The sequence below is a fragment of the Hipposideros armiger genome, unplaced genomic scaffold (genome assembly GCF_001890085.2).
Source record: "Hipposideros armiger isolate ML-2016 unplaced genomic scaffold, ASM189008v1 scaffold_74, whole genome shotgun sequence".
Lineage (NCBI taxonomy): Eukaryota > Metazoa > Chordata > Mammalia > Chiroptera > Hipposideridae > Hipposideros > Hipposideros armiger.
This window is the reverse complement of record NW_017731424.1, coordinates 4,465,730-4,479,802: the sequence shown is the minus strand read 5'-3', so window position 1 is coordinate 4,479,802 and position 14,073 is coordinate 4,465,730. Positions and strand designations below refer to the sequence as shown.

General features: G+C 48.8%; 1 protein-coding gene across 1 annotated transcript in view; it reads right to left on the bottom strand.

Annotated features, from left to right (window-relative positions):
- Positions 1-4,751: 4,751 nt before the first annotated feature.
- BTBD16 (BTB domain containing 16) overlaps positions 4,752-14,073 on the bottom strand; it is a 37,771-nt gene continuing 28,449 nt past the window's right edge. The window contains exons 10-15 of the mRNA XM_019642967.1: positions 11,418-11,509; positions 10,498-10,580; positions 8,836-8,913; positions 7,638-7,736; positions 6,053-6,241; positions 4,752-5,029 (exon numbers count right to left, since the gene is read on the bottom strand). Coding sequence (XP_019498512.1) covers positions 4,961-5,029; positions 6,053-6,241; positions 7,638-7,736; positions 8,836-8,913; positions 10,498-10,580; positions 11,418-11,509 — 610 coding nt within the window. The 3' untranslated portion in view covers positions 4,752-4,960. The remainder of the gene's footprint in view (positions 5,030-6,052; positions 6,242-7,637; positions 7,737-8,835; positions 8,914-10,497; positions 10,581-11,417; positions 11,510-14,073) is intronic.

Below are 14,073 nucleotides of genomic sequence, written 5' to 3'. Positions count from 1 at the left end.
TTTGCACCAGCTCCCCCGCATGATGCTGGGGAACACAGTACAAGAGCCTGGGGCTGGACATTAGCCTGCTCTCAGCTGTTTGAACTTCACCTGTGTACCATTTTCCACCAGTCCTCCACCTATAAGGAGACTGCCCATCCTCCAAGGCCCATGTGTGTGTCACCTCCTCAGCGAGACCACCCTCCTCCCATCCCAACGTCCCCACTGGAATCAAATGAGATTTCACACGTGACGGCCCCTGTGCAGTACGGCCCAGTGCCTTCCAGATGCCCGGTGTACAGTTCTGTGGAGAGTGCAGTAGGTGTTTAATACATACTTGAATGAAGCACCCTAAAACATTTCCCCTCTTCTCGTGGGCCATGGAGGGAAATGGAAACGCCTGTGCCCTGCGGGCAGGCCTCAGTTGTGCCCTCCATGCCCCTCTACCCAGCCCAGCTCTGCAATTTTTTTTTTAGCTGAGCCATCCTGCTACCTGTTAGCAGCTCAGCGGCAGCTCAGCTCGGGCCGTGAATCAAACCGGGGACCCTGTTGCTCAGAGCTCAAACTCTTGAGCGAGCTCTTAACCAACTGAGCCACTCGGCCGGCCCCCCAGCTCTGCAATTTTGAGGAACCTTGGACGCATATGGTCCTTACTCTCTGGGGCTCAACTTGCATTCTTTTTTTTTTTTTTTTTTTAAAGATTTTTATTGGGGAATTGGGGGGATGGGAACAGTGCTGGGGAATTGGGGAAAGGGGAACAGACAAGTTGCTGTCGTTTTGTTCTTCAATCTAGTTGTGGAGGACATTGCTTCACTGGCCCAAGTTGGCACCATCATTGCGCTCTTCTCTGGCGAGGCAGATCAGTCGCCGGCTTCTGGACAGCCGCTCACTGCGGCTGCTGGCCGCTCACGCTGGCTGCTGGCCACACACGGTAGCCCATGGCAATCCACTGCCACAGGGACTGCAGCCCACGCCGTCGCCGGCGACTCATGGCAGCCCAGCTCCAGGTTGAGCTGTTGTTCAGCATCTTAGCTGTGGAGGGCAGTGTCACTGGCCCTCATATGTGGGATCCGAACCGGGGCCCTCTGGCATCCCAAGCGAGTTCTTAACCATCGCGCCACTCGGCCGGCCCTCAACTTGCATTCTTACCAGGCGTGGAAAATACACCTACCTACCTCATGGTGGGTTGGAAGAATTCAGTGATAGGGTGCGTGTCAAGTGCCTAATGGGTCAGAGGTGTTTAGGAAACATCTTCCAAGCAGGACTGTCACTCCAGCTCTCTGGGCCTCAGTTTTCCCCACTGTACAAGGAGGAGGTGGAAATGATATCAAAGGGCCCCTCTCCCTGACACCCCAAGTCCTTCTGCCTCTTGTGCCTTCCCGTTGCCGGTTCTGGCGGCAGAGGTTGCAGCCCGATCCTTCAGGCCTTCACCCCATCCTTTTTGTGCTGGCCTTCCTCCCACACCCCCAGTTTGTGAGCTTTTGGACCCTGAAAGTTTTACGGTCCCATTGCTGCTTTGTAAGTTTCTCTCACTCTTGCAAACTCCAGGCACATATTCCAAATAGCTAAGCTCAGCCAGTTGTTTGGCTTAGAAAGCGGGCAATCATTCATGTTTCAGCAGTGCCTGCAAACAGCCTCCTCATTTCTCCTAGACATGTTCAGACTTGTTTTTCAGAAGTTTTCAGGTCTTATCTTCCCTGTCATTCTATATGACTGTGGTAAAATGCCACGAGGCCACTCTTTCTCTAGAGCCAGTGACATCAAGCCCCTCCGCGTGTCTGCACAGGGGCTGGTCCATCCCGGGGCTGTCCCTCGCAGTGGGGCCTGAGGCCTGGGGCCTGCGGTGCTCACAGCCCTGAGAGGGAGGCTGCAGGCCGTTTATGCCTTTTATGGACAAGGAAGCAACATTCACAGAGAGTAAGCAACAAGTGACTTTTCTGATTTTGTGCAGTTTGTCAGTTTGGAGGTGAGGCAAATATGTTAACACCTTCTTCCCCAAATCGCATGCTCCTCTATTACAGAAACCATCCTATTTAACTCTTGAGAAAAGGGGGGAAAAAGTGAGGTTCTGAGGAAGCATGCATTGCATAGTCTCATTTTGAATGGGAAGAAAACTCTAAGGGCACCTAAAGATGATTCTGAAGGGTCGCCTGCAAAACTTCTGAGTAATGGGAGTCCCAGTGGATTTTATTTTCTTCTTCTTTTTTTTTTTTTTAGCTGAGCCATCCTGCCACCTGTTGGCAGCTCAGCGGCTGCTCAGCTCGGGACGGGAATCGAACTGCTGTTGCTCAGAGCTCAAACTCTTAACCAACTGAGCTACTCGGCTGGCCCTATTTTCTTCTTTATATTCTCTCATTTTTCTTCAACAAGCCTGTATTATTTTATAGAAGTAACAGTTCATTTTTTAAAAAATGAATCTATCCTGCTTATTTGAAAATAAACTGCAGCTCCCTCTGTGAATGTGGATGGATCTACTTAACATGATGTAGAACAAAAGAATAACAGGCATAAAAGAGTGCACACTGTATGCTTCTGCTTATTAAATATTCAAACCAAATGGCCAAACTAATTAAGGGTGATGGGAGTTGGGATAGTGTTTGTCTTTGAGAGGGGGTACAAAGAGAGTGTCTAAGGTGCAGATTATGTTTTTTCTGGTTTTGATCTGAGTACTGGTTATATAGGTATGTTCAGCTTATAGGAATTCATTGAGCTACATTCTAGATTTTTTGCACTGATTTTGATTTTTTAAAATATTGCATTAAAATCTTATTTATCTGGATTACTGAGGATTTTGACCCGAGGTGAGTGCCTCACTTACCTCACCCTCATCCTGGGTCTTTGAGGATGGGAGGAATTACTGAAGCCATGGTTTGAACAATCTACCCCACTGGACCACATCTGCCAACTCATCAAAACCCTTTACATCAGGGACTACTGTGAAAAGCAGAAACCACTCTAGGAATTTCAAACAGAATACATAGAATACAGAGAACTGATTACACAGATGAAGGAAGAACAAAGAAGACCAACAGGGGAGAATAAGGCAACCCAGAGAGTGGCAGTTAAAGGAAGTCTTCACCGCCCCTGAGGTGGGAGGGACACAGGGACAAGGTGGTGTCAGCAGCATCGGAAGCAGGCCCATCTGATGGGCACTGGAACTGTGGCAGGAGGCTATGCGGCAGGAGTTGGGAGTGGCAGAGTGAGCTAGAGCCACTGCTGGAAAATGCCCTCATGGCCTAGAGGGTGAGAACTCCCCGCTTCTCCTGGTCTCCCATTGGCTGGACCTGGCCAGGAGCAGGCTAGTGAGGGAGATGGCACAGGGCTTGCAGGAGGGGGCAGGGATGCACCTGGAACAGGCCCAGCGTCCAGTTCCTTTGCTTCAATTCTTCCTTTGCCTTCCCGCCAATCTCTCTCCATCCCAGGTCCCTCTGCACAGGATATTGGTCCTCCATCACTTTTCCAGTGACACTGGATAACACACTGTAGTGGGCACGCCTTAACGTGACCCCTTGTATACTCCTCTCCCCTTGAGTGTGGGGGAACATGTGACTTACTTCTAGCCCAGAGAGTATGGCCAAGGTGACGGGATGTCATTCCCATGATTACCTTATGTTCTACAAGACTCTGTCTTAGCAGACTAGAATGACAGAGGCTCTCCTGCTGGCCTTAAGGATAAACAGCCATGCTTTGAAATGTCTATAGAGAGAGCCATGTGGCAGGGAATTGTGGGGGGCCCCTAGGACCCGGGCACCTTCTCCCAACAGCCAGTAAGCAGCTGGGCCCTCAGTCATACAGCTGCAAGGAAATGAATCTGCCAACAACCTCATGAGCTGGGACATGGGTTTTCCCAGTCACGTTTTCAGATGAGAACACAGCTTGGCTGCCACTAGCTTGTAGGCTTGTGGAGCAGAGGACACTTGATCCACAACAATTATGTAATAATAACTACGTGTTCTTTTAAGCCACTGAACTGTGGCACTTTGTTACACTACACAAGGTGGAAAGAAAGACTCTCTTACCTTACTTTTTCCAAACCACAGGTTTCCATTTAAAAAGATGAAATGGTAAATAAGGTAAGTCACTCCGAACCTTATACAGTAAAACCTTGGATTGTGAGCGTTCTGCAAGACGAGCAAAAATTTCAAATACGTTTTAACGTGGTAAACGAGCGATGTCTTGCAACACGAGTAGTTTGTTTCCAGAACAAATTATACTCGCAAACCAAGGTATTCCTGTAATTCTTCCTTCCCTTCCTACCTCTTGTTCTGGCTGAGCCCAAGCTGCCAGGGACAATATCCAGGTGTGTCGTTCTGAGCAGGAGGAGACATATGAAAAGGGGGCCCTTGATGCTCCCAGTTGGAGGGTGTTGTTACTGCTGCTCCCATCAAAGAGCCCCCAAGAGTGTGACAAGCTAGGGCTGGACTCAGGTGCTTTGGGGGATGGCAAATGGACTCGGAGCTCCAGTGCTATCCTCAAATGATACAAATGTGGGGGCTCTGGTCTGACTGTGGCCCCCAGAATTCATATGCTGAATCCTAACTCCCAAAGCTGTTGGTATTAGGAGTTGGGCCTTTGGGAGGTAATTAGATCTTGAGGACAGAATCCTCACGAATTGGATTAGTGCCTTTATACAAGAGGCCTCAGAAAGCTCCCCCGCCTGTCCCATCATGTGCGGACACAGCAAGAAGATGGCCATCTATAAACCAAGAAGTGGGCCCTCACCAGACACCACATAGAACCTGCCAGCATCTTGGTCTTGGACTTCCAGCCTCCAGAACTATAAGTTAGAAATTTCTGTTGTTTATAAGTTACCCAGTGGCTCAGTCCCAAGCAGACAAAGACAGTGGGCAAAAGCTTTAATAAGACCATCGCTAACTAGAAAAGTCAGCTGAATACTTGAGTAATCCCTTTAATGCCTTTTTATTTTCTTTTATGCAGACTGGTGGAAGAGAAAATATTCCATAGATCCTTCTGGAAATGGTCAAGATCCTGGAAAGATGAATGAAAAACTTACGTAGATCCGGATGCCCACAGTTTGGATTTTCAAGACCTAAAAGATTAAACAAAATAAAGCAAAAGGGACTTTTCAGATAGATATAGTTGCTCCCTGGAAGGGGGACGAGGGAGGCCTCACAATTGTGTAGGGTGTTTGTTCTCAACTCTACCTGCATTAGAATCACCTAGGGAAGGTCTTTAAAATAAACTTTACAAAGTTAAATGCAATAAAGTACACAAATCTTTAGGATACCACCTGATGAATTTTCACTAGTAAGCACTCCTGTGTGACCACAACCCTGGTCATGAAAAAGAGCATTTCTGGCGCCTGAGAATTCCCCTGCCAGTCAATATCCTAGCCTTCCCCACGCCCACCTCCACAAAGGAAATTGCTATTCTGATTTCTAACATCGTAGAGAATAAGTTGGGAAGCTTAAAAAAATACTGACACCTGGGCCCCACCACGAAATATCTGGTTTCCTCTGGGTGACATGCAGGCCTGAGCACTTTGCAAAGGACCAGGTGAGTTCTGATGTGCAGCCAGGTCTGATAATTACTCTACGGCTTAAGGCCGAGTCCCATTCCTCACGGGGCAGGATGGGTGGCCCTGGACCTCCTAGAATTCACAACCCAGAATTCCTCCTAGGACTACAGACCGGCTCTCTGGCAATTTCTGGATGGCAACGGTCAGGAGTCAGGCCAGGTACCAAATCCTCCTGGATGCTGGCATGGCCCACAGAGGCAGGTGGGCTGGGCTATTGATTTCGTTAGAAGTGACAGGTAGTGCAGGCAAGAATGGAGGTGGTGGCAGCAAATACACTCCACCAACCCTTCTCTCCTCCAGAAAAACGCCCTGGACCTGGTGTGACCTCTATCAGGCAGTCTGATTTGGGTTACATTTTTCAGTATCCCCAGCTTTCCGTTCTAGGATGTTTCTCTTTAGCATGATTTGGAACTGTGAGAATCCTTAAGCAACTGAGCAAGTTTCTCCCATCGGTCACTGGAGAGATGAAACCAGTGATCTCCAAAAAAGGGTACGGGAGAGAAAGAGCAAAAACAAAATAAAAAAGACAGTCACCTGGCTTTTGCAGAATGGCTTAATGAGCCGAAACTTCTGTGTGATTTCGTTTGTCCGGAACTCCTGCCACTTGCCATCCACCAGGGTCTGAGCTGTAATCTCGTACCTGACCAAGCGTTCTGGTCTCAGGCTGACGATACCATCCTCACAGTGCAAGGAGGGGAATTCCACGTCCGTGTGCCTTTTTCTCTGCAAGGAGGGTGATTCACCTTAGGTGGAACTGACACCGGGGTGACCCAGAGTTAGTGAAACCTGGTTCCTGGCACACTGACCCTCCTGTATAATGTGTGCAGAGAGCATTTCCCCAGGGCCCCATTTCCTGAGCGCTGCTGCTGCTGAGTCAGTTGGCGGTTGAGCCCTGACCATATGCGAACCACAGGCCAATGGACTGGGGCTTGGCCAACTCAGAGAAACACTATTAAATCAAGCTTATTAAACTGGAAAGTCTTCACTATCACTTTGCCAGAATTTTAAAACCAAACATAGTCTTCATGAGCATGTCTACCGGTATCGTTACATAATTCATCTCCTCCATCCGGTAAAATCCATTATGTAGGGAAATGCTGGAGTCACTGAAGACCAAGAACTGACCCAAGGAAGAGACGTGACTTGCTCAAGGGCACATAATGAAATAGTGGCAAAGCAGGGATGAAAATTCAGGTCTCTTCACTCATGCATTTATTCATTTATCCATTTAGGATACCAACACACCTCCCCTGTGTTCCAGGTTCTGTGATTGGCAGTGATAGTGAAAAATTAATAAGATAGGATTTCTCAAGGAGCCTGAATCTTAAGGCTTATAAAGCAAATCCTCAGTGGAACATAGCGGTCCCTCATCGTTGACGTTGTCATCATCATCATAGAGTGCCTTATGTGTCAGGCCCTGTTCCAAGCTTTTTGCACAAATTAACACAGTAATACTCCCAACAAGCCAGTGAGGTAGGTCCTATTTCCTTCTCCGTCATAAAGGTCAGAAAACTGAACACAGGGAAGTTCATGGGCTTGACGAGGTCATATGGTTTGCTGGGCAGCTTGCTTTCAGACTCTCTGCTCTTTAAACGCACATTCTCCTGCCTCTCCTAAAAGTCCAGCAGGATCACTGAGGTGGAGTCATTCACCCCTCCCCCTCAACCTCTCTCATGTCCTGTCCACTGCCTGGCGTTGCCACTCTAAATAAGACTGCCCCTCTCCCCTGTGGGCACCACCCGTTACCTCCATGGAAGAAGGACCATCTGTAATGCACCACCCATCCTAAAGGAACTGAAGTTGAATTGAGGCTCAAATATGGAGTCAGAGTCTAGAATAGAACCCTGTCTTTGCCAATCGAGGCCATGTGAACATGAAGACTGACTGTGTAATTCTGAGGTCCTCATCTGTTACGTGGGTTATAACAATAGCCACCTCCCAAGGTTGTTGCAGAAACCAAATAGCATCCCGCCTATGAACATAATTAGTGCTGGCCTTACAACACATTCCATATTAGTTTTTAACTAATGATTAATCAGTTATTAATTTCATATGAATAGATTCTGAACCTAAAAGGCTGTTTCACAGATACACCTTTCCTGTGCTCTGTCTTTCTTACCTGCACGTAGAAATGATAAGAAGTAGTATCATTTTTTATTCCTTTTATCTCAAACAAGAATCCATATACAGCAATCATTTTTGAATAAGTTGTATATTCCTAAATTGGGAAAGATAAACAACAAAGTGACAGGGAAAAAAATTGTCAGCATTCAGAGGCAAGAGGACATAGCAAAACAAAGTCTAGCTATAACACCAAAAGTGACTGATTTGACAACTGATTTGAAAACAGTTTTAGCCTAGGAAGCTTAGGAAAAGCCATATTATAGTGACTTCACAAGTGCTCCAGGTAAGCACTCAGTAATGATACTATTTACTCTGCATGTGCTTCAGTGGGGAAAAGAATGAGTTAGGAATGATCTTAGATGACCTGTGGTCTACAGACCTTTGGAACAAAGCATTTTGTTCCAGTTTGATGGGCCTAACAGACACTCTGTACTCATAGTATTGCAAGGTGTCCTGACCCCTCTGGTCTGCAGTCTGTCCACTTGGGCAGGTTTCTGCAAGCAAGGGGCTGGACACAGCCCACCCAGGCCTGACCCAGGGTGGCGTCTCTGATGATAGAGTCAGGGCCCCAAGTCCCTGAGATATGAATTCTTCTGAAATCACTACTTTAAAGAAGTTGGAGGAGGGCAGCCATTTCTTGGAGAATTATGCCCATCACAGAGAATACAGAGACAGCCGTAGCCCAGACGCTCCACTGGTGACTTGCAAGGTACCCAGATGCCTTGTAGCCGAGCTCCTTGGCCCACTGTGGCTTTGATTCTGGGGCCCATCAAATAGCCGCCCAGGACAGGTTCACCTTTGTAACATTAAACCCTAGCTTGGAGTTGGCATCTCTCGATGTTTTCAGGGAAAATGATGACCCACTCACCCCAGTTTGCCCAGGCCTTTCCCAGTTTTAGGATGGGAAGTCCTGTAACTCAGGGAAACGCTTCCATCCCTGGAAAACCGGGACAATGGGTCACGCTTCTGGGGAAATATTGGACGTGCACATCAGGTTTCTGAATGGCCTGTCCCAGTGCCCTGTCTTGAGAATCCTATTTCCTGGGGGGTGGTGAGCATGCACGAGAGATGCCTATGACTTCTTCTTCTGCCCTGGCCTTCCTACCAGAGGTATGCAGTGATCCCACAATGGCCCCTTAATCAACGACAGGAGCGGGTGGTGCGTCCCCTTGCTGGGGCCCAGCGGTCAGTACCTGGACAAAGATCAGCCCGAATCTCACCGCCTGGGTGGTGAGATCTGTCAAGTGGACCATGTCACCCCCACTCTCCAGCTGAAAGTGAAACACACACAGCTTACCGTCAGCCTGATCCTCCCCCGACATCACCTTCACAACCCCACTGTGCCTGAAAGACAGTTCTGTCTCTGAACCCTACATCCGGCCATTCAGCCTGTCCGCAGTGTGTATTAAAAACCTACTCGGTGCCAGGTACCGCGCTTATTGCTTTCAGGGTATGCAAAGGCGAGAACAAGAAAACTGCCCGAGGAGCCTCATTGAGGAAGTAGCCTGATCACGAGGCAGAGAACCGTCACAGCCCTAAGGTCAAGGGCAAGAATGGCCCCACGTGGGTGGTTCCCCACATGGGTGGTTCCTAGTGGGGACTGGGGCAGAGAGGGAGATTTCAGGACGATGACATTGGCAGCAGGGGGGCAAAAAGAGGGAGGTGGGCAGGGTCAGAAGGATACGAAGAGGGTGGTGGGGGACTTCCTGAGGCGTCTGGCCAGTCCTCTCTCTCTGTCACCCCTTCCCTCCTCTGCCCTATCAGAGCGCGGCTCTGAGTTATGTTTTAGAGAAGCTGGGTTCCATGGGGTCCTTATCTACTGCGGTTTGCACATTACAATAGGTATTTGTTGAGCTGAATTGAATTTTAACTAGTGACTCATAAATCTTCAGAACTCAAACACTGCTCTACTTCATCTCTAAAAACGCAACACTGGGAACACATAAGAAGTACAACAGTTTGCACTGACCGTTCACAAAAGGGGAACTACCACATGGAAAAATATCCCTATTTACCAGTAATAAAGGCAATGCATATTAAGACATGAGAGCCATTGTTCGCGTCTCAATGAACAGAAGCGACCTGAACTAAAAATGCCCTGAGTTGCTAAACGTGTCTACAGCGAGACACGTTCATTATTACTGGGGGAGAGTAATTTGGTCCCAAACTTGTCCATATAAATCAGAAAGAAAAATACACATTCCTTTTTGGGCCAGTATTTTCTGCTCTTGAGAATCTCCTATAAGAAAATGATTCCAAGTATAGCAAAACAGACCATTACGCGCAAATATGTTTAGTTGACCATTGTCATTTATAATGGTAAATCAGAACCACTGTAAATTTTCTACAATAAAGGAATGGCAAAGCAATGTTGGTTACAGGATATCATTTTGGTGGAAGAGTGTGCAGCCCTTAAAAATGGTATTAGGAATCTCATTTCATTAAGTGTATTAAAAGAGTGAAAGGCAATAAAATGCAATCAAATGTTAGCAGTGGTTGTCTTTGGGTGATGGATCTGAGGATATGATTTTTCTTTCAATTTCTCTGCATTTTGAAAAATTTTCAATAATAAGTATACATGTGACATTTTTGTCTGTGTGTGTTGGTTTGGAGGTGGTGTGGCTGGTGGTCCCCCGCCCCACCTAACTCTACAGGTCAACAGGAGCGCTGCTCTGGGCCGCCTCCCTCCTCCCCTCCCCAGGCTTGCCCCCCCCCCACTTCCCCTGGCCCAGGATCCAGCTATGCCAACCTCAAAGGCCCCAGAGGTTTCAAATGCAAAACACATCTCCAGAAAAAGCAAAGCCAGAAAGGCAATACATTTTGATAATTATTTCCTTGCTGAGCTGGCAACTCACTGCGAGGTAATGGTTGGCTGTAACCTGGACCAGCCTGGACTCGGGGAAGATGTTCATGTGCATTAAGTCCTCCAGGTCCTTGCCTTGGAAGAAACACAAAGGGAATATTTTTATGGATTTATTCAGAAGAGAATTGCAAATGTCTCATTTACAGAGAGAAAAAGGAAGAAGTCAGAAGCGGAGGGTTGTAGGGCCTTCCCAGGGTCCTGAGAATTATAAGGTGTGTGGAACCCAAATGGGACGTTATAGGACACAACACCCCCCCCCCCACCACAATTCTACCCGAGGAGGGGAGGGGGTTGAGGTCCAATAATCAGTGTCCTTAGAGTGTCTAGGAGCAACTTGGACCAGACTCCCCGGGCTCCATCACCCATCCTTGGGTTTTAGAGCTACTCCTTTTATCTGGATAACTGGAAATGGTTTTGAAAAAGTTCTCAAACGTCCTTTTAGACACAAAGGTCTCCCTGGGTGGCCTGCGGGGCTACCCAAAACACACTCCCCAGTATTTCCCTCTTCTTTTCAGGTCACAGCTGCCCTCCCCTGGGCCCAGAGCATGAGGTGGGAGGAGCTCAAGTCTGGGGCACAGCCCCAGAGTTTTCTCCCAAATCGCCAAACAGGCGGCCTAAGGGAATGCTGCTCCGAGAGGCAGAGCACAGGGTAAGATGGCAACAGCGCAGCCTTTAGCAGCTGTGTACTCCTTCTTAATGAACAAGCCCCACCCAGACATCATCATATTTCATGGAAGCTCTGTTTATACCCATTTTTACAGACAAATAAACTGAGACTAGGCAGTGACTTTCCCAATGGCACACAGCTTAAAAGTGACAACATCAGATCTCGGCTGATTCCTTTGGAAACATCCGGTGGGGTGGGACCCCAATAGCCTTCCCACGGACGCACTTACACAGGCTGGGGCTTACCTTCGGTGATGGCGTGTAGACGCAGGCAAAGGAAAAGTGACATCAAGCCATGTCCTACATTTTGGTCCAGAAAGGAACACTTCCTGGGGAAGCTTAGCAGAGGCACAAAGAGGAATAAAAGACTTTCAGAAAACTCCTTTCTAGAATGAGCTAGGACTAATGTCAAAGAGACTAGTGGTTTCACCAGCCAGGGGTAGATGCTGCCTGATTCTCTCTGGATGGGTGAGGCGTATGGAGGCTGGAAGTGGCTGAGATAACCTTTGTGAGGGCGGACCCTGGGGACTGAGACAAATGATTTTATTCCCCTCACTGTGTACTGCTGAGTGTTGCACATAGTAGGTGCCTGACAAATACATATTAAATGACTGATGGGAATATACATTACTTTATAGAGGACTTCAAGATACATTGTCTCACTTGCATCTCACAAACTTCCCTGGGACAGACAGGGAGGGCAAGTATCATGGGCTCCACTTTACTGACAGGAAAACAAAGGCTTAGCCAGGACTTGAACCCGGGATTTCTGATGCCTTCTCTATACATGCCGCCCTATGAATAAGTGGCCACTTCAAAAAAAGCTTTCTGGTAGAATTCAAAAGGAAAAAAGGTCAGATGAGTGGGTAACTGGCTTTAGCAGCTCGTTTCATGATCGGTTCTGCGACAGTTAATTTCCACGCATGGCTAAAGGTCAGGGCTGGGCCGAGAAGACCAGCATCCCCTCGAGAAGACACGTACACGCAGACACACATCCACCGCTCTGGCTGTGAAACAACTTGCTTCATAAAATGGTCACTTTTCACATATGGGGAAGGCGGGGCATAATTTTTCCAAGTCCCTTTGGAAATACAAAGTCATTCCCTCAAGGCAGATCATGTAGGAGACCAGCCAAGGGCACTGTTAGATTATTTTTCCATGAATCAAGAATGATGTCCAAATCACACCCTGTCCCAGCCAGACTAAACGCACCATTGGCCCCACGTCCCGCCTCTGCCGGGGATGCCTGCCAACCTGCCCCAGGGACCGTTTGTTTTCATAAGATCTGGGAATTCCTGGGCCTGTTCAGCGCCTTTTCATGTCAGTGGTCCTCAGAGATAGGTTTAGGGGTGCTGAGGCTCTGTGTGGGGGGACAGAGGCGCAAAGATGAATGAACTGATTCAATTCAATGATTATTTATGTCTCTGGGAGTGGACAGGTCATGCATGAATAAAGGAAGGCGATCTTTTCAGGAGTGCGGGCTTATTGATTCCGGAACCAGCTCTCCGTTTTGCAGGGCAGGTGGAGCTGGGCTAGTGTGGGCTGCGCCCGCGTCCTGAGAACAAGGATTTCTTAGCTGGACAAATAACACTCGTTTGCCTCTTTTCCCTGACCTGGGGGGCACCTCTTCCCCTGCCTGTCTGCCACCATTTAACGGAGGAACAAGTTAGGTGGCACCAAGGCTGGGCTGAGTCGAGAAGGGGCCGAGCTGGCACAGTCCCCCAGCCTAGGTGAGTGCTCTGGGAAATGAGCCCGTAGCCTTAGCAAGGGCGTCCACAGTGCAGCGCCGCCCCTGAGAAGCGGGTGCTGGCTGGAGCTGCCGCTGAAATACGGTCTCAGCCCAGGAGGGAAAGGACAGTCTAGAGGACAGCGCTTCCCCTCTAACCCAGAAGTCCCCAGGCGCCAACTCTGCAGCTTTGTGGGGAGGCTGCTGTGCGAGTAAGAGGGAACCATGGCCCCTGATTCTCCTGCAGGAGGGACTCAGACCCAACAGACCATCAGCAAGGACCTCGCCAGACAGGCCTTCTCTACCAACAGACTCAGAAAGAGCTGTGTTGAGACAGGTGATTGGACTTCATGACCCCTTTGGGCCACAGGAAGGGGCATTGGTGGTGGCTGACTTGGAGGGGTCACAGGTCAGTTCATCTATCACCCAACCATGCTTCAGGTCCCCGAGCTACAGACCAGGTTCCAGTCCCGGGACAGCTGGCTGTCAGTCACGGGACCAAGCCTCCCTGGGCTTCAACCTTCTCTGTCAATGGGGGACAACAGCCACATGTGCCTCCCCGAGAAGATGGGAGGAGTAAGGTGACAGTGCGTGCGAGGTGCTTGGCACAACTGCTGGTACCCAGTGCCTCCTCAATACCTCCTGATTGCTGCCACTGTCCTCTCATGCCAGGAAAAGCAACCCAGACTCAAGCTGGTCAAGTGCATGGAATTGATCTTGGCCGCACTCATTACCATTGCCATCTTCTGAATAGTCCAAGCCATGGACCACCTTCAAGGAAGAAAATGGCGGCCTCCACTGCTGATTTTCTAAAATCTCAGAGCATCTGAGGGGTATGATCCAAACCCTTGAACCAAGTGGTGTAACCCCGGCCCCAGAGCCCAGCGAGGTCGACTGTGATAGAACCAGGACCCTACCTAGGCCTCCCGAATCCAGCCCAGAGCGCTGGCCATCTAACCTGGCTCCTCTCAACTGTCTGGTGTGCAGACATCTGCTACATAAACGATGCGTGCATTCGCCCGATGTCACATGAAGTGGGAGGAGGCTGGCTGCTAAGTCGGGGGACCTCTCCACATGGCTATTATTGGTGGCATCAAAGGCTGGCACAGCTGTCCCTGTCCCTGAGTTCCGTCTGTGCAAAAACCTCTTTAGGTTTAGCACTGACTTTTCTGGGAC